Source organism: Neofelis nebulosa, chromosome 2, assembly GCF_028018385.1.
Source record: "Neofelis nebulosa isolate mNeoNeb1 chromosome 2, mNeoNeb1.pri, whole genome shotgun sequence".
NCBI lineage: Eukaryota > Metazoa > Chordata > Mammalia > Carnivora > Felidae > Neofelis > Neofelis nebulosa.
In genome coordinates, this window is record NC_080783.1 from 117,109,021 (window position 1) to 117,132,121 (window position 23,101).

The 23,101-nt window shown below is 37.8% G+C and overlaps 1 protein-coding gene across 4 annotated transcripts in view; it reads right to left on the reverse strand.

The window, feature by feature from the left end:
* Window positions 1-23,101, reverse strand: part of VPS45 (vacuolar protein sorting 45 homolog) — a 67,478-nt gene that overhangs the window by 39,531 nt on the left and 4,846 nt on the right. For all 4 annotated transcript variants that reach the window (XM_058715943.1, XM_058715944.1, XM_058715947.1 and 1 more), the window contains exons 4-13: window positions 20,850-20,929; window positions 19,483-19,551; window positions 19,228-19,365; window positions 18,686-18,796; window positions 16,019-16,153; window positions 15,340-15,453; window positions 14,776-14,943; window positions 5,123-5,281; window positions 4,812-4,919; window positions 3,867-3,988 (exon numbers count right to left, since the gene is read on the reverse strand). In XM_058715943.1, the coding sequence (XP_058571926.1) occupies window positions 3,867-3,988; window positions 4,812-4,919; window positions 5,123-5,281; window positions 14,776-14,943; window positions 15,340-15,453; window positions 16,019-16,153; window positions 18,686-18,796; window positions 19,228-19,365; window positions 19,483-19,551; window positions 20,850-20,929 (1,204 nt within the window). The remainder of the gene's footprint in view (window positions 1-3,866; window positions 3,989-4,811; window positions 4,920-5,122; window positions 5,282-14,775; window positions 14,944-15,339; window positions 15,454-16,018; window positions 16,154-18,685; window positions 18,797-19,227; window positions 19,366-19,482; window positions 19,552-20,849; window positions 20,930-23,101) is intronic.

Consider the following 23,101-nt stretch of genomic DNA (forward strand, 5'->3'; position numbering starts at 1 on the left):
AAAGTCGGCCGCTTCACTGACTGAGCCACCCAGGTGTGCCTCTTTAGAATAATTCTTATCAGATTCTAATCTCATTAGGAATGCTCTAGCTCTCTTACCCTTGAGCCCACACTCTCTCCTAGCTACCATCTACATTTCTCTGACACCTTCATGAAAAAAATTTTTAAAAGTGTTATATACATTTGTTATCTCTATTTTACCTTATATCCCGTAACCCTCACTAATTAGGTTTCCAAGCTCACTGAAACTGGGGAATAGGTCCCCAAAGACCTTCTTCATGTTGCCAAATCTGATGGATTCTTCATTGTTTTCAGCTTTACCTCTTCAGAAGACTAGACTTGGGTTACCACTTACTTCTTGGTCTTTATGACACCATGCTCTCCTGGTTTTCCTTCTACCTTTTTGTCTCCTCCTCAGTGTCTATTTCTGGCTCCACGTCTTCCACTCAATGCTCAGTCCTGGACTCTCTTCTTTTCTCTTTCTATGTTCTCTCCCTAAGTGATCTTATATATCTTATATCCTGTAGCTTTAAATATTACCAAAACCCTGTTGACTCCCAATTTGGTATCTAACATTTCATCTTGGTTATCTAATAGGCATCTACAACTTAACAACTTGATTCCCCCCAAAACCTGAGAGTTATTCTTGACTTCTCTTTTACCTTGTCCCATCAATCTACTCCTTTAAGTAAGTCCATTGAGTTTCTCTCCCAGCCTCCTATCCAAACCTCTTTCACTCCTTACATCGACTATTAAAACTGCCTCCTAAGTAGTCTCCCTGCTTCTATTTTTGCCTTTAAAAATCTGTTCTCAAAAAAAAAAAAAAAATCCATTCTCATACAAGGTGATCTTTAATAAGTAATTCAGTTCATGTCACTTACATGCTAAGCTCTTCAACAGTTCCCTATGACATTTAAAATTTAAAACCCCTCTTAACCAGGGCCTATAAGACCCTATGTCATGCAGCCCCCACTTATTTTTTCCACTTTTTTCCCCCTTCCTCGCTTTGCTCCAACCATACTGGGCTTCATTCTGTTCCATCAACTTGCCAAGTTCTCTCTTCGAGGCCTTTGCTCTGACATTCCCTCTGCTTGGGATGCTTTTTCTCCTAATCATCTTGTGATTAGCTCTGTCTTATAATTCAAAGCTAATCTTAAATATCATTGCCTCAGAGAGGTTCTCTCCATCTAAAGCAGCCCTCCTCACCTCTACAAGTTACTTTGTAGTTTATTACCCTATTCATTTCCGTAGCACTTGTCTCATTCAAATTATATTCTTTGTTTACTGTCTCTGGCATGTAAGTTCCTTAAGGGCAGGTAACTTGTCTTTCCTGTCACTTCTATTTCCCCAGCATTTACAACAGTTTTTGACATATCGAAGGCACTCAATAAATATTTGTTACATAAAAGGATGGAGCAATTGAATTATTAACTGTATTTGTATTTAGGTAATAGTGACAAATGCTAACAGAGGCTGACAACTCAGAAATGTGCATTTTGTTGGCAGAACATCATTCTGAGCTTTGTTTGGAAGTGAATCACCCAAATTAGAAAGGTTTGCTGTTATGAACTAATCATACACAATATACTGTTCTGGTGGTATATGGTGTCCCTTTAACAATAAAGTAGCTAATTGCTTGTTTGATAATTCTTTTTCTTTTTTAATTTTTTAAAACATTTATTTACTTTTGAGAGAAAGAGAGAGAGATAGAGCCTGAGCAGGGGAGGGGCAGAGAGAGAGGGAGACAGAAAATCTGAAGCAAGCTCCAGGCTCTGAGCTGTCAGCACAGAGACCGATGCAGGGCTCAAACTCATGAACCATGAGATCATGGCCTGAGCCGAGGTCAGAGGCTTTACTGACTGAGCACCCAGGCGCTCCTGTTTGATAATTCTTATATGAAATTCGTTAAAAAAGTAGTATTTTTACTTTTATCATATTAATTAGAAAGCTATTTAATAGAGTTATACTGTTTTTCTTTTTTTTTTTTTTTTTTTTTAATTTTTTTTTCAACATTTTTTACTTATTTTTGGGACAGAGAGAGACAGAGCATGAACAGGGGAGGGGCAGAGAGAGAGGGAGACACAGAATCGGAAACGGGCTCCAGGCTCCGAGCCATCAGCCCAGAGCCTGACGCGGGGCTCGAACTCACGGACCGCGAGATCGTGACCTGGCTGAAGTCGGAAGCTTAACCGACTGCGCCACCCAGGCGCCCCTACTGTTTTTCTTTTTTGAGAGAGTGAGAGTGCACATGAGTGGGGGAAGGGAGAGGGAGAGAGAGAATCTTAAATTCTATTTTTAATTTTATATAAAAAAAATGTTTATTTATTTTGAGAAAGAGACAGAGCAAGAGCGAGCATGCATGCATGGGAGGGAGGGGCAGACAGAATCTCAAGCAGGCTCTGCACTGTCAGCATAGAGCCCAACGAAGGGCTCAATCCCAGGAACCACGAAATCATGGCCCAAGCCGAAGTCTAGGGTCGGATGCTTAACCAACTGAGCCACCCAGGCACCAGAGTTATACTGTTTTCAGAAAGCCTCTAAGATAGGTGAATAGCTTTAGGCTGGTTTTCATTCTTTCCACTTAGCTGACAGTTCTACATCTTGATGTCAAGGTCCTTAAACATTTTATCTGAATGAATGTACTGTTTGAATTTAGGCCCAGATATTCTGCCTCTCAACCTTGGATTTTTTTATTTTTTTTATTTTTTTATTTTTTTTTCAACGTTTTTTATTTATTTTTGGGACAGAGAGAGACAGAGCATGAACGGGGGAGGGGCAGAGAGAGAGGGAGACACAGAATCGGAAACAGGCTCCAGGCTCCGAGCCATCAGCCCAGAGCCTGACGCGGGGCTCGAACTCACGGACCGTGAGATCGTGACCTGGCTGAAGTCGGACGCTTAACCGACTGCGCCACCCAGGCGCCCCATCAACCTTGGATTTTTTTAAAAAGAGTTTTTTTCTGTTGTTACCAAATTACAGTTTTTATTTTAAAGGAACAAAATGGAAAAAGAATACATTTTATCATATAAAAGAGTTATCTATGTACCTCAAAACATTCTTCTCCTTTCAGAAGTTTATTGTATTTATAAAACACTAAAAGAGTCTTCCAAGACTCTTAGATTATGATTAGCTAAAATAACAGAAGAATTCTATCAATAGTAACAATTCTCACATCAATCTACCCAATAGGGTTCCATTCCATATATCAGGTTCTTTATAACATGAAGTTCCAATAGAAAAAATATACAAGAATAAAATTTCTAACAACATAGCCTTTGTGTATATTTCAAATTTCAGGTTGGTCTAAGTAAGTTGTTCTGGAGTTTTGTTTTTATTAAAGCTAACAAACCACTGGATTAAAACTGCTTCCTTCAGTTAATACCCCCAAAGCAAGCCATCCTTTTCTTCTATGTAACAAATGGCCTTTGCTAATTAGATCTGTTTGTATGCTGGCCACGTGTGGCAAAGTCCAGTCCTCCCCCAAAATAGTAACAACCTGCTCTGGATGGCAATCAAGTCGCAAATCTATTTTTGGCTTTAATGTTTGAAAGTCCAAATGTGAAATGCCATGGAACTGAACCTTAAATGGCTTAAGTGAAGTCATCTGATATGAAAGGACAGAATACAAGTATTTGGGGTACTCTAAAACACCTGTTTCTTTGTTCCGAAAGAAATAATGTTTCAGGCCTAGCAAGTGAATTTATAGCTAACTTGGACACACATAAAACCAAAATGAATCTCAGAACTGAAACAACAAGGGAGGAGGAGTGGCACAATATAATCTTAATTGTAGTCTCTTACATCACTCTACATTTCCTATTTTCTTAGTGTTTATGGTTTTTATTATGAATATCTTCGTTGTCTTACCTGTCTCTGAGTGTGTTGGGGCCTAGATAAGGGTACAGGTTTTCCTTAAGCTTTCCTTTGATGAGATAGTCCAGGGTCTCATGTAGGAAAGGTTGATGTTGAGTATACACATTTTCTACTCCCTAAGACAGGGAAAGATGGTTCTTATATCATTTTTGGGAAATGTGTAATATAAGAGTTAATGATACTCATCAGAAAAGGACATGCATTCAATAGGTTTTTCATGGGATAGATTCAAATAGGAATTTTAGAAGAATGCTATGGTTAAATCATTAAAAAATTTCTTTTCATCAATCAGAAATGTTCCAATCTCATAAAAATACTGTAATTTAAACCTAGCTATTAAAGAAGAATTTAAAAAATGGAATGGCTTAAATCCTTTATCATCTCTTCAGTGATTCTCATCCTTTTGTGAAAATGTTACATGACAGGTAGAGCAAATAAAAGGAAAACACGTGTAGGAAAGGAATCTAGAAACACTCAGGAAAATGGAAACATTTCAGGAAACCTAAGAAAGGCTTGCAGATTAAAACTAATTTGTTACCATCTTAAGAAAATGGTTTAGTATTTTTAAAAGATCTACAATAGTTTCCTTTATCTTTAACTTCCTTCAAAGAAAAAATACCAAACAAACCTTGAATTATAAACAAATGGAGTAAAATGGCCATGACTAACAGAACTGTCTGTCTTTTTACTCTTGGGTATTTCCTAGAAATATTTCGTTATTCCCTATTTGGCTGTTTGGTCCAATGCTGATGCTGCTCCAATATAGAAAGTATTTGAAGAAAAGGCTTTCAGGAGGATGTCTGCTTTAATTTCATTAAATTGACACAGTACTAAGTCAGCAACAATCCTGAAGTTGCTTTGAAGATTGTATTTATTCGCTCTCTGCTGTAGGGGCTTCAACGGTTTCTCCTTTAGGAAAGCCCAGAGGACATGCCATACCTTCAATCCTTTGAGGAACTGTTTGGTAATAGCCACAGCGTCTTTGGGGCTGAAGAGGTCACTTCCTCTGACCCGTTTACCGCCATATTCAACTATTGCAGACACAAGCTATAAGGAGAAAAAAGAGAAACTATCTCTTACTGCTTGGGGATAAGGAGACCCATTTCATAAGAAAATACCTTTATTAAGGAAATGAGGACATGAGAGGACAGAATTATACATTTTTGTTAAGTAAAACAGTATAATTCTCCTCTGTCAGAGCTAAGAATGTTACTACCTATTTGGTGGGATTAACATACAGATTTGGTTACCTTTCGATACTTCTCTGAAACACCTTTATTCCTGAGGTCCATCATTAGTCCTGGCAGGCTGTTGCTGCTGTGTCGCTCATAATGTAGAGCATAAAGCATCACTAGGCGGGCAGCGTCAAACTCTGTCACTTTGGGGTTCTGTAGAAGCCTCTTTACATTCTGAAAAAAGAGAGAGCTGACATTTATCTCCCCTTCACTTGAGTCAGGTGTAATATCTTAGATCTAATAACTATTGAATGGCAGTGATGCATCTGAGTTTATGACTAAGATTACCACTATGGCAATGTACAGGTCTAGGTTCGGCCATTGTTTCAACTACAGAAAATTAAATGCCTTTGCCTAAGATATGAAGCAAATAAGAAAAAAATTCCCACTGTAATTGCTTTAGGACAATAGTGAATTGAACAATGAATGGTTCTTCCTTTCTTTCCTTTGATGAGTTGGTCTGTGGTCTCAGGTAGGAAGGGTTGCAGTTTCCTTGCTGAAACAAGGAACACACATTACTTGTACCGTTTCAGTCAATACAGCTCACAAAGGAACTGACCCGGTGACTTGAACAAGTATGGCCTAGTGTTAGTGATTGACCAGTGACATGGAGATGAGTAGGGGGACTGGGCTTAATCTCCAAGAAGCATCAGATGAACGCTATGTCTCAACATGGCTTTCAGATATACAAGTATGTAGAGCACGGGATCTTTAAACGGAACACTTATGATTTTAAGAGGGCAGGTATTGACAGCAAAGGGAGCTTGGCAAAGTCATTTAGGTTTTGCTGATGCTCACATTAAGGGACTTCCCTATAGTATCTATTTATATTTATTATGCAGCAGAATAAGTTAATCCAGGCCGATAAATACTTTGTGATCTCCCTCTAAGCATGAGGCACTATGCCAGGCACTGGAGGGGATACAGAGATGAGCTAGACCCAGTTTCTGTCCTCAGTGAGTTCAGACAAGGAGGTGGAGGGGAATGAAACACTTATAGCCTATTCTGCTACGGAGCATTTTCTTGAAAGCACCTTAACTCTATGAGATCATTAAAATACGGGAATAGTGTCAGTTTAACACAGAAGGCATATTGCTTTATGGGTAGTTTTTTGAGTGTTTTAATATTAAGAAGGGAATAGGGACAAGTTTCCTCTTTAAAGACACTATGTTAAGAAAAGGATGTAAATCCTACACAAGTGTTTTCTGCAAGAAGTAGCTGGTTTGTAGCTTTAAGACTGCTGTACATTCCACTGTATTAAGCTATCTGGGGAAAGGGCAAGCGCAAATGAAAAGGATGCAAAGATATTTCTCTGAGTTAAAAAGCAAACAAAACAACAGCCCCAAACTGACAGATATCCTCATATTATATTTTTAATTTTGGTTAAACTAGTTTGTATGAGAAACAAAAGTTTTTGTAACCTTACATCGTGAAGACTAAATCATGAAGCCCAGGAATAAGGAAAGCTACAAAGGATGGGCTGAGTGTATTTATAGGTGCAAATGCCTGTGGAGATTTAATTGTGCTAATATTTTTATTAGGATTGTTATTGTTTTTATTAGGGCTTTGATTACAAAGTTATATAGATTTTTTTTAGTTATGCAGATTTTTTTTTTTTTTTTTTTTTAAATTTTTTTTTCAACATTTTTTATTTATTTTTGGGACAGAGAGAGACAGAGCATGAACGGAGGAGGGGCAGAGAGAGAGGGAGACACAGAATCGGAAACAGGCTCCAGGCTCCGAGCCATCAGCCCAGAGCCTGACGCGGGGCTCGAACTCACGGACCGCGAGATCGTGACCTGGCTGAAGTCGGACGCTTAACCGACTGCGCCACCCAGGCGCCCTAGTTATGCAGATTTTAAGTGACCTGCTTATAACTCTATTTTCCCAGAACACTTGGTTATTTTTATTTTTTTAAGTTTATTTTTGAGAGAGAGAGAGAGAGAGAGAGAGAGAGAAAGTGTGAGTAGGGGAGGGACAGAGTGAGAGGAGAGAGGGAATCCGAAGCAGGTTCTGTGCTAGCAGTGCAGAGCCTGATGTGGGGCTTGATCCCGTGAATTGTGAGATCATGATCTGAACCAAAATCAAGTGTTGGACACTTAACTGACTGAGCCGCTCAGGTGCCCCAACTGGTTTATTTTTAGTACATGATTTTGCACAGTGGGAGGTTTTTCTGTTATAATACAGAAACATATATACAAAGCAAAACAAGAAACAGAAACTGAGAATCAGCGCAATGGGGGGGGGGGGGGGGGGAAGGGGACACAAAGTGACGAAAAGTACATCTGCTTGCTGAGAAATCAAGAAAGACTTCATGAAGGAGGTGACATTTGCCAAAGGCCTTAAACAATCAGTGAGTGTTGGAATTAGTCTGAGAGACTAAAAGAGGAGATGCTCTTAATGGGAATAAGGAAATCAGAGAAAGAAATGGGTTGGGTTGAAAATCTGGCAAAAGCCTTGATGGGCACTGGGTTCTGAGGACATAGCAACATCCAAATGGAACTTTACAACTTATGAGATGCTTTCACATACCTTATCTTTTTAATACTTCACAACAACCAGGTCTAATGTTTAAGAACTCTTCTGTTCACACCAAAGAGGGACTGTGATGACACGGGGGATCTCCCAGGAGTCTCCCAAGTAGAATGTTCTCTGGGGAGGATCCCTATTGTTGCTTTTCTGTGTGAAGATTTCACTAGCATCATCTTCAAGGGATCAAAAGGGAAGAAATTTCTCTTCTGTAGACTTAAACCCTGCAGCCATAAGAATTTCCTTGCTTTTTTTTTTTTCTTTTGTGATACCCTTTCCAGAGCTGTCACAGAATACAGACTACTTAGAGTATCTGTTCAAATTTGCCACTAGTTTCTACCATACTACGAAGACATTTCAGAGTACCAATTACCATCAAGTAAGAATAGCCAATTTCATATGTATCTCAATCAACTTAGCATAAGCTTAAAACATCCATCTGCGATCTCTGTTGTCACATTTCTCATAGGCCAATGTTTCACTCTGTGCCCTTGCAGTCACTGTCTTTTTACCTTAAATCTTCTTAATTTATATACCCTTCAGCAAATCTGAGATACTCAAGTAACTATAAAACCACAGAACTGGTATGGAACAGAGACTGCAGCAATCAGCCTGTACCCTTCCCACTTGCTCCCTTTCTAATTACTTTCACTTGCATCCTGACTCTTGGCTCTTTCCCATTAAAGAATCCACTTCTCTTCCCTGAGATCTGGTGCTGGCATTTAGAGTTCCTGGCTTGACTCTTAGTTCTCCCTTGAGGACATGGGCCAGAATCTGATGCAGGATGACTTGAGTAGACTACTTTGTTTACTTTTGAGCCCTTAGGATGCAACCCATGACTCAGGTCAGTGTTCCAGCTAGACTTATCTATTTCCTCATGCGAAGAAACCTGTAGGTACAAGCTCTTTCCTCTCTTTCAGCTGTGTAAGTCCTTGAAGAAGCAAGCCCTTTTTGTTTGCCTGGATCCAAGGTCACCCTTTGACTTAATTTTGAACTATTTCACTCATGGCTACTTGACTCATCAACTTGACTGACAGTGGCATACACTATACTGAGATTCCAGGGTACTAACCAGAGAAGAGGAGAAAACATTCTGAGAGACTTCTAATTACATAGAAGGTTATCTGCTACATGGTGGTATTTATATGTTGGAAATACAAGTGAATTACATAATGAACTTCTGGTTTCTCTTTTCTTATTAAATTTTCCATAAGTCTTGAGACTTTCAAGAGAGAAAAGTATACATCACATAATAACAATGGCCGAGTAACGAGAGAAACAGAAAACTATTGTCCCCTTAAGAAGACAGGATTCAAACATAAAATTCACTGAATTCTAACATTCATACAGGCTTAATGAAGGAATAGGAAAAGAAAAGCAAAAGCACTATCTCTGAAGGTCAAGTTTCAAAAAGTAGCTAATGTTCACTCAAAAAAATCAATTAAAAAACAATTCTTCTTTTCTGATATTTAAAGATCCTTCCCATTGTTTGGGGCTACTTTTCCATTTTCTTCCACCAAAACTAGGATGACATAACACAACGAGAAAAGTTTTTTATAATGACATAGCTACATGTTAAACCACTGTACAAATCACAGATGAAGTCAACAACTAAAAATAGTCCTTAATTTCTGCTTCAATTTAACCAAAAGAGTAAGAACTCTACCTTGTTATCTCTCTTTTCATCTTAAATCTACTCAATTTCTATACTTTTCAGCAAATCTGAGACACTCAAGTAACTATAAAACTACAAAACTGTAGTAAAATTGTCAATGAATACCATTATAAGCCAGCAGATTAGAATGGCAAGATGAAATTGGCAGAAGCCTTCAACATGCTGATATGATAAAAAAAAAAAAAATGAGTCTAATCTGTTTGAGAGAACAGTGTTGTGGGACTATAAAGAACTTATCCAGGAAAAATGATAGAAAGTAGGCAGGACCCAATTCCAGTAATTGGTAATACATCTGAGTCAGTATTCTTTTTCTTAATATCTAGTCAATATAAAAATTAGCTTTTGCTGTTCCACACTGTTTCTGAAACACTGGCTAAATGTTGGTTTAGACAGAAAAAGATCATTTTTATTCTTAATTGGTGAAAGTAAAATTGTCACCTCAAGGTGTCCCAAACAATTTTGTTATGATTTTAATGAGAAGCAGAAAAACCCTTCTGCAATCAGGGAGAGATCTGAGGTGATGAGTAGACTAGAAAACATGTCCTGGATACCACAAAGAAAATAGAATGTGTCATCAGATAATAATACTGATAATCATGACAGTTACTACTTACTAAATGTTGTAAGTACCAGGTACAATATTAAGTGCTTTATATGTACTAGCTCACTGAACCCTCAGAAAAATCTTTAAGGTAAGCACTATGATTTTTTCCTCAATTTACAGGCAAGAAGACTAAGCCTTAGAGTGGTTATCATTTTCAAACCCAAGCCATCAAAGTCCTAAGCTCTTAGCCACTACTCTATACTGCTTCAAACAGAACTGTCCTCTTCATATTTCTAACAAGCATTTATCGAGTCTTTATACCAGTAATAGGATGATTTGAGATCTCTTACCCAAGGTCAGGAAAGAAGGATATAAAATAGTTCCTCCTTTTTTTTTAATTTTTAAATGTTTATTTATTATGGAGAGATAGAGAGACACAGAGCACAAGCAGGGGACGGGTAGAGAGAGGGGAAGACATAGAATTCGAAGTAGGTACCAGGCTCTGAGCCGTCAGCACAGAGCCCAACGTGGGTCTTGATCTCACAAACTGCAAGATCATGACCCAAGCCGAAGTTGGTCGCCCAACCAATTGAGCCATCCAGGTGCCCTGACTAGTTCCTCCTTCTAAATGAAAGCTATGATATGAGACATGGAGTTGGGGGACTGCTTATTTTCTGAAGATGTTTCTCTTCATGGCATGAAAATAAATCTTCCTCACTAATCAAATGAGTCTTTACTGAGGCTATGGATATGTTTCAATGATGTACATTACAGTTTGGTTCCAGTGAAAATTCTTCTAAATCAAATTTTTGGTAGCCTGTAGGATAACTGGTTAGAAGTGGAAGCAATTTATAGATTAATTTTTAGCAATATATGAATTTTTTTCCTTCACTATGATATAGTTACTATTCAATAAAGCAAACCCCATTCTACTCAAAAACCTCAATTCATTGCTTCATGATGTATTATCGTCTAAGGTCAAGCCAAGGAATGCTATAACCCATCTCGGGGTCAGGCCCCTAGCATCTACTCATTACCAAACAAAAGCTCCCTTCATAGACTATTTAAATCATGTTGCCAAAGAAATCTTTTATGGTGGAGGAGTCCAAATCAATTGCTCACTGTAAAACCCTAACATGGGCAAGAAAACCTTCAAAGGATAACTTTTTAAGATATAAAGTGGACCACAAATGGAATTCATATTTTAAAGTATCTATTTTTATCTCTTAAAGTGAACAAGAAATAAGATTTCAGGCAAGGAATTACAGTAACCTTGTCCAACTGCTTTCCATATGGTAGAGAGATACAAATAAAGATACTAAAACTGGCTAGTGATTAAGTTTGGTTCTATTGTTTCAAAGAGAAAAATAAAATGATAAAGAAACAGAAGGAAATTTATTTATTAATTTTTTTTTTATTTGAGAGAGAGCATGCATGAGTGGGGGGAGGGGCAGAGGGGAGAGGGGGGAGAGAGAGAGAGAAAGAGAGAAAGAGAGAGAGAGAGAGAGAGAGAGAGAGAGAGAGAATGTTAAGCAGGCTCCATGCTCAGCATGGAATCCAACACTGGGCTCAATCCCATCCCTAGCTGAAGTTAAGATCATGAAGTCAAGATCATGACCTGAGCTGAAGTCAAGAGTTGGACACTCAACCAATTGAGCTACTCAGGTGCCCCAAGAAACAGAAGGAAATTTAAATTTAATTAAAGGATGAAATTTTGTTTTTATTTAATGAGAGAAGAAAATTCATTTTATTGAGAAAAATAAAAAGTTTTCATAGGAATACTTCTATTAGACCCACAAAACAACTGTGAAGTATTATTAGTAGTATTGCTTAAAGTAGTTGGTCAAGTTAAATAGATTGTGATACATCTTTATGAAGGAATACTGTTTAGTGATTAAAAAGAGAATGAGGGGCGCCTGGGTGGCTCAGTCGGTTGGGCGGCCGACTTTGGCTCAGGTCATGATCTCACGGTCCGTGGGTTCGAGCCCCGCATCGGGCTCTGTGCTGACAGCTCAGAGCCTGGAACCTGTTTCCGATTCTGTGTCTCCCTCTCTCTGACCCTCCCCCGTTCATGCTGTCTCTCTCTGTCTCAAAAATAAATAAACGTTAAAAAAAAATTTTTTTAAATAAATAAATAAAAAGAGAATGAGTCTCCAAGATACGTGGTTAAGTGAAAAAGTAAAATGCAAAACTATGTGTACAGTATGATATCATTTGAATTTAACAAAGAGAGAGATACACTCACTCATGCAGACTTGCATCCACAGAACAACTGTAAGGGTGTATGTGAGGCTGGTAACTGACTCAGTTTTTACTACACTCCTTTTGGTGAACCAAGTACTTATATTATCTATTTAAGAATTAGAATTTAATACAATTTAAAAAATAATAAAGCCAGCCTAAAAGTTCTTTGAAAAGATTTAAGGGATAAAATTCAAAGTGATGACAGAAGTACTTTCCATAAATATAAAGCAAATAGCATCATTATGATTTTCAAAATGATGGTGTTTTCAGAGGAAATCTTAATAAACACTAAAAAGTAACAACTATAAATCCCAGTAAAGACTTCGCTATAACTAAAGCAACCACAGGTGGATGGATTTCTTTGTTCTGGCTGTACCATATGTTTAAAACATGCTTATAGAAGAAGAAACAACATTTACAAAGCACCTATCATATGTGAAGGATTTTGCATATCTCACTGAATCCTGGTACAAATCTAAAAGTTTCAAATCTTTATCCCTGAGGCTTGGGAAAAATAAGTAATTTCCTCAAAAAAAAACCTCTGGTATGTAGAGACAGAATAAAAGCCAGGATGGTCTGGCTCCAAAGCCTGTGTTGTTTCCATTATACTACACTGGCTTTATTTTATAAAGTTGAATTGTAGCCGGGAAAGAGAGAGACTAAGTTATAGAATACAGGGCCCTATAAATAAGGAAATGTACTTCTTATGGGAGTGCCTTAGAAATGGCCATCTCCCTAAGGACTCTCATTCCCAAGTGACTTATTGCCAGTGACACCACATTGTCATTTCTCAGGAGCCTTGGAATTATTGGATTAGTTCTGTCTTGTTATCCGTATATCCAATCTGTCGCTAAATTGTTGTTTTGTCCCTTTGAATTGTCTCTCAGATTTGCCCTTACTGTACATTTTTAGTACTATCACTATGAGTCTACCAGCCTAACTTCAGTTGTTGTTGTTTTTTTTTTTTTTTTACCTCCAAAGCATCCTTACTAGATTAAATTTCCTAAAATACTGCTTTCATCATATCGACTTTCTACAAATGACCCCACAATGGATGTCTTTGCTTATCTCAGCAAGTGCAAATTCCTCTTACAGGCTTCTTCATAAACTGGTTCCTGTGTACCAATCCAATTTTATCTCCTATTTCTCTTCCACACCCACTCTCACACTGCTTATTACTTTTTTGCATACTTCTGCATCTTTGCTTTTCTGTTAACCCTGAATGAAATCCTCCTCCAGATTCTGTTCATTCTTGATGGTCCATCTTAATATCATCTTCTCTAAGGAACTGTTCTCTTCAATAACCTCAATCTTATTATAGTCAGCATCACAATTTTGACTTAATTAAATATTACCTTAAAACACTAAGCGTTTCTTGTGTTTCAGTTTTGTCCCTTCAACAATGCTGCAAATTTCTTTAGGCCAGGGTCTGATTATGTCCCTTTTCTTCTAAAATCCTCTGGCAACTCTCAACATTTTAAGATTAAAGCCCCATCTCCTTTCAGTGGCCATAATTGGGCCCCAGTCTTTCTGGCTTATCTAAGACCACTCATCTTGTACCTTGCACTAGCTACATTGAATTATTCTCTGTTCCCTTAACCCACCCCCCTCGCCCCCCGCCACCTCCATGCCTGCATTATCTCTGCTAAGAATTTCCCCTCTTGTCTCTGGTTGGTACACTTCTACTCTGTTTGGTGCACTCCTACTTATTTGTCCAGACCCAATCTAATGTCATCTTCTTTAAGAAGCCTCATCCTGGGGCGCCTGGGTGGCGCAGTCGGTTAAGCGTCCGACTTCAGCCAGGTCACGATCTCGCGGTCCGTGAGTTCGAGCCCCGCGTCGGGCTCTGGGCTGATGGCTCGGAGCCTGGAGCCTGTTTCCGATTCTGTGTCTCCCTCTCTCTCTCTGCCCCTCCCCCGTTCATGCTCTGTCTCTCTCTGTCCCAAAAATAAATAAAAAACGTTGAAAAAAAAAAATTAAAAAAAAAAAAAGAAGCCTCATCCTTAGGGAAAACAGTTGTCCTTCCTCTGTATTTCCATATCCTTTTGTAAATACCTCTAGTATAACAGCACTTATCATATGGTAATTCCTGGTTTAAATTTCTTTCTCCCCTACTATCATGTGAGCTCTTTGAGGAAAAGTATGGTATCTTTTTCCTCTTCGTACCTCTGGATCCTTATAGCACTATGTACACGCAGCAGGCATTCACATGTTTATAGACTGAAGAGCAAGTGTTCAATAATAAAAAACTTAGATAATACTTTTTAATATATATTGCATCTTTAAATCTTCCTTACAACATTGTGAGATAAATATCATTTACAGATGAGGAAACTGGCTCAGAAAATAAGCCAACGGCTCCAGGTCACAAAGCCAGTAAGTGGCAAATGGCCAAAATCCAGATCTTCTGATTTTGGTCTAGAATTCTTTCTAGTAGCCTAGGATGCCCTCCTAAATACTCATTAACTGCCTGAACCCTCTGCTACTGCACATTATTCTTCTCCTATGGCTCTTGTATCTAAAATCAAATTAATCTGTGTTCTTGTCTCAACTCCTTGTTAGACAATAAATTCCACGTTAGTGAAGAAGGATTACTTTTGCCTTCGTATCTCTTGTTCTGCCTGGCACAGTGCCTTACACATAGTAGGTGCTCATCAAATTGAACTGAATAGATACCTGGAGAGCACTAGAATGGTCATTCTGACAGGCCAGTTCCTGCTCAACTTCTGAAACCTCCAGCAGATTCCGCTCACTGACCAACCGAGACAGCTCTCCAACCACTGTCACATGCTTTGATACCGTCCCAGACATCTTCTTAAACTGTGGGTAATTCTCAACAAAGGCCTGCCATGGGAAAGACATCAATTGGGGGTTCTGTTATTTGACTGAGGATAGACATGTATGAAGAAGGGAAAAAAGAAGCAGGAATTGTTCTGCCCAGACTAAGGCATCTACCAATCACATGGTATTTTGTTTATGCTTAAGAAGATAAGAACTGGTATATGTCAATACACTGACTCTTTAAATAGTCCAAATGTGACTGAAGAATGGAAAAAAGTACATGGCTTGTTATGAAGTTTTCACTATACTGTTTCCTAAAGAGAAATAGTACAGAAAATTATTTCAAACCAAACAAATGAATGTAGGCAGAAATCAGACTGAGAATATTCTAGAAATATTGCTTACATGAATAGTTCCAAAGTCTTGCATGTTAGTCATCCATGAACATGTTCAATTTACCTTCATGTCTGCTATTGATTCTAGTTTTTGCTGTTCTTTCGGTTTCTTCTTCTGAAAGTCTTCCATGAGATTCTTTATATTGCTACCAATCTCAGCAAAGTTCAGGTACATATTCTGTGAAAAAGGAAGTTGGAAACAGTTCCAGCAATGAGTCTGACTTCCAAATCATTTAAAAGAAGTGAGAAATGGAAACCAATTTGACAATAAATTTCATATATTGGAAAAAATAAATAAATAAATAAAAAATAAAAGAAGTGAGAAAGAATCCCAAAGACAGAATTGAAAGGCAAGAAAATTCCATTATAATGACCAAATCTGGACACTGGCCAGGACACGGGTGATGAATGCCATTACTATTCTCACAAAGGGCTACAGAAGGGAAGGAAGTAAATAAATCGGGTTCTAATTCTGAGAGTATAAAACTAAATATGTGATTTCTATGGGAAAAAAACTGTTAAAGGGTCAGAATCCAAATCTTCTGAGATGCAATTTATCTACAGGATATCTCAACAACCTTCCCCATGAAATCCCATACCTGTTTTCATTCGAACAAGTCAACACCGGCCTTCTTACATAAAAATAATGAAAAACAATGAAAAAAAATTTTAACCTACATTAGTCAACACCAGCCTTCTTACATAAAAATAATGAAAAACAATGAAAAAAAATTTTAACCTACATTAGCATAGAATTCATCGTTTTCAGCAGATAGGACCACCTCTCTTAAGTCTTTACTGATCCCCGGCACTCTGGAAAGATCAATCCGATTGTTGTTTATGCCCAGTAGTTCATGGACCATGGCCTGATATGTCCACTAAATGAAGAAGTAGGACAGAAAAATTGGTAACTGGTAAAACATGGAAATAGCAAATGTTCAGGAAAACAAATAAAAACTGGTAACATTCTTAGCAACTAGTCTTCTTTACACAGAGGCTCTTTATTTAGTTCAAGTTTTATTAATACTTTGTGTTATACTAAGCATTAAGACTTACTGTAGTTGGTTAAACTAAAAGTCAAAATACTTTTAGAGTTTACACTTTTGGAAGAGGGGCAGCGAGATTAATATTCCTGATAGAAAGAAAACAAATTAGATCTATCATTAGCTCTACTTTTTGCCTGTGAATTAAGAGTATATTTTTGGCTTCACAGATAGGGCTATATTGGTACTGCAGTTACAAGCTGTACCATTTCCTGTATGCTTCTGTGGTTTTCTGCAGCATGAGAAGTGTGTTCTTGCAGATCTGAGTGGTGCTATATTTATCCTGGGAACACTAATATTATCAGAAAAAAACCTTGTAAGTTGATCAAAACACACATATTCAGAAGCTTGCCTCTGTATCCATTTTATTTCCTATTTTTCCTTAACATGAATTGTGAAGAAGGATTGGTTTCCATTCTTTTTTTTTTTTTATTTTTTAAATTTTTTTTTTCAACGTTTTTTATTTATTTTCGGGACAGAGAGAGACAAAGCATGAACGGGGCAGGGGCAGAGAGAGAGGGAGACACAGAATCGGAAACAGGCTCCAGGCTCCGAGCCATCAGCCCAGAGCCTGACGCGGGGCTCGAACTCACGGACCGCGAGATCGTGACCTGGCTGAAGTCGGACACTTAACCGACTGCGCCACCCAGGCGCCCCAGGATTGGTTTCCATTCTTACAAAATGTGAACTTATTTGGCAAAAATGGAAAGGAGAAACTCCAAATTTTGCCTTCTCACCATTTATGGAGAATGGGTTACTTTTAGTCCTAGGTCCTTTAGACAAAACTAAGTATTTTCCAGCCAATTACTCTCTAACTCTATAATCTAAATGCTAGAAAGATTTATACATTTCACCTTAAGCAATATAGATTTATTAAGAAAGAACTTAAGAGGTTATAAAAGAAGGTGCTTAATTTCCGAAAATATTTGCCAAATGAATCCTTAAAAAAGCAAGTTACATTGGGGTATGTAAATTAAGTACAACAAAATGTTTATGCTTCCATAGACAGCATCCTGTGCATGCGTCTACCATTAGCACTTACTCTATAATTAAAATTATCAGTTGGAGCACCTGGGTGGCTCAGTCGGTTAAGTGTCCTGAGCTGTAGGTTAAAGTTGGGCCTGTATTGTGAAGGCTCTTAGACGCCAAGTTCAGGAGTCTGTATTTAAGCCAGTAGGCAAATGGGAAGCAATGAAGATTTTTGAGTCAAGAGTAAAAAGATCAGAACTGTGCTTTAGGAAAATAATTTAAGGGATGCCTGGGTGGCTCGGTTGGTTAAGCATCCAATTCTTGATTTCGGCTCAGGTCATGATCTTACTGTTTTGTTGGTTCAAGCCCTGCATTGGACTCCGTGCTGGCAGTGTGAAGCCTGCTTGGGATGGATTCTCTCCCTTCCTCTGCCCCTTCCCCACTTGTGCTCGCTAGCGCACGTGCTCTCTCTCTACATATAAATAAGTAAATAAATAAATAAATAAATAAAGTAATTTAACAACACTGTGGAATATATTAGAGTGGGAAGAAATTAAAAGTGGAGAATCAAGCCCCTTCTGTTTCAGCAATCTTGGAGCCTGTGAAGGCCTGCTGGGAACAGGATTCCTAAAATGACAAATATGCCTGGAAGGCTATCAATGCCATTTTTGCTGACCATAAGCAGGGTCTCCAGAACCAGAGGGAGCATACAGCTCTTCTTAAAACTGAAGGTGTTTATGCTCAGAATGAAACTGAATTCTATCTAGGCAAGAGATGTACTTATGTGTACCAAGAAAAGAACAACACAGTGACTCCTGGTGGCGAAACGAAGAAAACCAGAGTAATCTAGGAAAACGTAGCTCCTATTCAAGGAAACAGCAGCATGGTTCATGTCAATTCCAAAGCAACCTACCTGTTAAGGCCATTGGACACAGAATCCATGTGATTCTGTATCAAGGACTTAAACTTACTGAAAAGTAAATAAATAAAAGTGTAGATCTGTTTTCTTATAAAAAAGGAAAATAAGAAATAAGAGTGAGGAATCCAGTAGATGACTATTTCAGTAATCTTATAAAAGATTAAGGGTTTATGACAAGGTGACAGCAGTATGAATGGGAAATTGCAGACAGACACTGGAAAAGTAGAATCTACAGAACCTAGAAGTTGCCTTGATTAGAGGTGAAGGTGGTGGTAGAAAGGGACAGAAAGGATAAAGCAGAAGAAAGAATCGAAGATGACTGTGGTTGATACCAAAATAATAGGAAATACAAGGCAAAAAAAAGAAAAGCTGAAAATAAGGAGGAGAATACATGGATGACACTGTTCATTTCCACATTGGCATTTTGATGAATACCACATGAAATTGTACTTCTATTATGCTAATAAAGGGTTCTGCACCTGGTTTAGCAATGGGGTGATGGCATCATCGCAACGATCTAAAATAAGCAGCAACGGAGGAACCTCAGTCCGCCGGAATTCAAACAGTTCATATTCTTTAGTTATTACTTGCTGTGGATGAGAGAGAAAGATGATTTGGTCAACCAATTAGTTACAGACAGAGATGATATAAACATAAAATTAATACATAAAATACACATTTAACAACAGTTCTTTGCATCTTCACAGGCTTTCCAGAAAAGGATTCAAAAGCTTGACAACATCTGGTAGCGTCCTGTTTAAGAGGTTAGTATTTAAAACTCTATTTTACCAATGGCTTAACTGGATCAAAATAGGTTAAATAGCTTGCAAATTTTTTTTGAGTTAAGCCTAAGAATCTCAGCTCTAATTTGTTGCTTTTGGTTTTTTATTACAAATATCTACCTCTTTGCCAGTAAACCTAACATATCACCTCATTGGTTATAGACAAACTATTCCTATAGTTTCTGAAATATGATAAGGAAATGAATGGTCTTTGGAACTGGGGATAGAAAAAGCCATACCTTAACACATTCTGCAAGTCTCTTTGCTGACTCTGATGAAAGCTGATAACGAATCATGGGACACTTCTTCAGAGATAGAAGGAGAGCCGTCAGTCCTTGAGTTGTTCTGGATAGCTGGGCTGGATCCCAATTTCGACCCTTTTTGTTAAAAATATATTATCAGAGAAAATATTTGAATTTTTTCTTACAAGTCCAATTACTTGCTGAATTAACTCCCACCTGATAAACTTATTTTTTTATCCTTTCATTCCATACCTGGCAGCAACCCAAAATATTGAGGGAAAACAAATGTGGATTCACAGCAATGTAATCACCATAAAATTCCTGCAAACAAAGCACAAGATCAGTCATTCGTTTCATAAATTCCAACTGATGATAAAGTAACATTTTCATATGTAATATAATACTATGTGATATAATCAAATTTGAGCAAATGCAGGGGGAGCAATGTGGGGGAATAAAATAATTATAAAATAGTAGCAATAAAAATAAATCTTTTAAAAAACAAAAAACAAAGTTGTAGAAGTATAAATATTACATTTCTGGAGACTTCTGTGCACATTTATCAATTAGTAAAATTAAGACACTGCTATAGGATATACAATGTCACACACAGATGAAAAAGAACTTTGCTGTTCAGTGTATTCTTTTTTTTTTTTTTTAATCCAGTGTATTCTCATGAGGCAAAACATGATTTAAAATAGGTCATTCTTGGGGCGCCTGGGTGGCTGAGTCGGTTGAGTGTCCGACTTTGGCTCACGTCATGATCTCACGGCTCGTGGGTTCGAGACCCGCGTTGGGCTCTGTGCTGGCAGCTTGGAGCCTGGAGCTTGCTTCGGATTCTTTGTCTCCCTCTCTCTCTGCCCCTAACCCACTCGCATCCTGTTTCTCTCTCTCTCTCAAAGATAAATAAACATTAAAAAAAATTTTTTTTTAATAAAAAAATAAAAATAAAATAGGTCATTCTTTTTCATTCCTTTACCACCTAGCACATCCTTCTGAAAATCCAAAACTCATTTATTTGCTGCCCTATTCTTCGCTTAGGTGATAAATGTATTCAAACATCTATGATAAACGTATCCAAGAACACTAAAGCGTTTAAGTAAAAGGTAACATGGTATGTTCTAATGCCACGTATTCTATACCATGCAGAATAAATATTTAGAAGTTACCAAGTTTTAACCTAATGACAAAAGTATGCTTTTTACCTCCCAGACAGAGCAAGATAATCACAGACAGAACTTTAACAAACCTCACTCACATCCTTTACTTTCTATTCTTTTCCAATCAGACATAGCCCTATAGATGAACATTCTTATAATGTGGTTCATAAAACTAGCAGAAATATCTGACCCTGTCCCCAACCCTATGAAACCCTCTTTATCCATGCAATAGGATCCAATTCCAGTGCAATCTCCTTATTTGCACTGATTCCTCTAATTTTGTTTTCCCTCAATTTGATACCTCTTACAAACTTTCTAAATATGAGAATAGTTTGATGCAATGCACATTTATTGCGTCTGATCAACAGCCTCCCTTGAGACAGCACTTTTCTTATTTTAGATGCAAATCTTTAAAAAGGGCCAATAACAAGAGATGTGTTAGAGGACCAATACGTTTACCTGAACCTCAGCCACGACTTCCTGTTCATCAGCTTCAGCTAATGACTTCACATCACTCTTGCTGATCACATTACTGAAATCTGAAACAGACATATGAGTTGTGGCTGATTCAAAGGAGATCACCTCTGCTGCAATTAGACGTAAATGGGCTTGACAGTTAAAGCCTAATGACTAAGTGAAGTTTGGTATACATTGTGGTATATGTCAAAGTCAAACACCTTCAAATTGAAATTAGTAGCACAAATATGTTTAAATCCATAAGTCCATAATAATACTTAAAAAAAAAAAAAAAAGACCACTATGTAGGCATTGGAGGATAGCAGGAAGCAAGTCCTTAATATTGAAAATAACAACGGAAAGAAGTGCGTCTTCTTCTCTCAAATACAAACTGTACCACCAGAGAGAAGACGAGGGGAAATTCCTCTTTATGGAAATATTCCAACTAAAAAACAAAGAAGAAATGATAATGACAGAATTAAAACATCATCATTTTTATCAAACACTAATGAATCAATGATGGACCTGGGCACTGAGCACCAACTGCCGCTGATATCACAGTAAAAGATAATCATTGAAAGCACACAACACTGACTATCAAATATCCTTGCCAAAAAGAAATCAAATCTAAACCTAATTAAGCCTCTATATCCAGGTACCAATTTACAAAACTAGAGGATAGAGGAATATTTTAAACTGCAAAGAATTTGTTAAACCACCCCATGGGGATACAATCACCAAGATGCAGGCTGTCAGAAACTTTAACAGAACAATGTAGTTTCTTCAATAATAAATTGCCCGGGTGGGGGTGGGGGTGGGAAGAGGCGGGGGAGAGAGACAGAGAGAGAGAGAGAGAGAGAGAAAGAGGAAGAGAGAGAACATCTAAAGAAGATTAAAGAAACTGAAACAACATATCAACCAATAGATATGTGTGGATCTTACTATGATCCTAATTCAAATACAAAAACAGTGGGGGAAAAATAAGAGAGTTTGAAATTTGAACAATGAATGAGTATTTGAAAACAGGAATCATTTGTCATTATTGGGAATAATAATGGTATCTTTAAAAATGAGTCCTTATCTTTTAGAGATGCATACTGAAATATTTAGGGATGAAATATGTCTTAGATCTCCTTCAAAATACCATTGGTGTGGAAGTAGGTGGCAGCACCATAGCTAAAACAAGACAGGCTGTGGCAAAGCAATGTTTGAAACTGGGGGATGGGTACACTGGAATTTATTATATTACTGTCTACTTCTGTATATAGTTGAAAACTTCCATAATAGAAATAGTTTTTATTAAAATAAAGGAAGGGAGGAGCCTATCATACAAGATGTTTAGTAGACATAAAAATGCAAAAATGAAATTATAAAAAAATGAGATGAGGGGTGGCTGGGTGGCTCCATCAGTTAAGCATCCAACTCTTGGGTTTCGGCTCAGGTCATGATCTCATAGTTTGTCTCTCTCTGCCCCTCCCTCACTCGTGTTCTTTCTCTCAAAATAAAAAAAGAACGAGGAGACTAGGCAGTAGATTTATTATTGGTTATTAGTCTTAACTGCTGTATCAAAGAACTCTTTATTTATTTATTTATTAAAAAAAATTTTTTTTTAACGTTTATTTCATTTTTGAGACAGAGAGAGACAGAGCATGAATGGGGGAGGGTCAGAGAGAGGGAGACACAGAATCTGAAACAGGCTCCGGGCTCTGAGCTGTCAGCACAGGGGCCCGATGCGGGGCTCGAACTCACAGACCGCGAGATCGTGACCTGAGCCGAAGTCGGCGCTCAACCGACTGAGCCACCCAGGCGCCCCTCAAAGAACTCTAGAGGAAAAGGGAGCCTTTCATCTTGTGACCTACTCAATTTTTAACTGAGAGACAGCACAAGAGTGACTCCATTAGATGTCTACTTAAATTCAGCAATACAGGGAATATCTCTCATATACATATATATGTCATTGAGTACAAGTTTCTACACTTTCCTAAGTATCTGGCTTATAGTCACTCTAGAAAACATTTAGCAGTTTCTCTTTTTTTAATTTCTTTTTAATTTTTATTTTTAAATTTATTTTTTATTTTACTTATTTATTTATTTTTAGTGTTTATTTATTGTTGAGACAGAGAGAGACACAGCATGAGCAGGGAAGGGGCAGAGAGAGAGGGAGACATAGAATCTGAAGCAGGCTCCAGTCTCTGAGCTGTCAGCACAGAGCCTGATGCAGGGCTCAAACCCATGAACCCGTGAGATCGTGACCT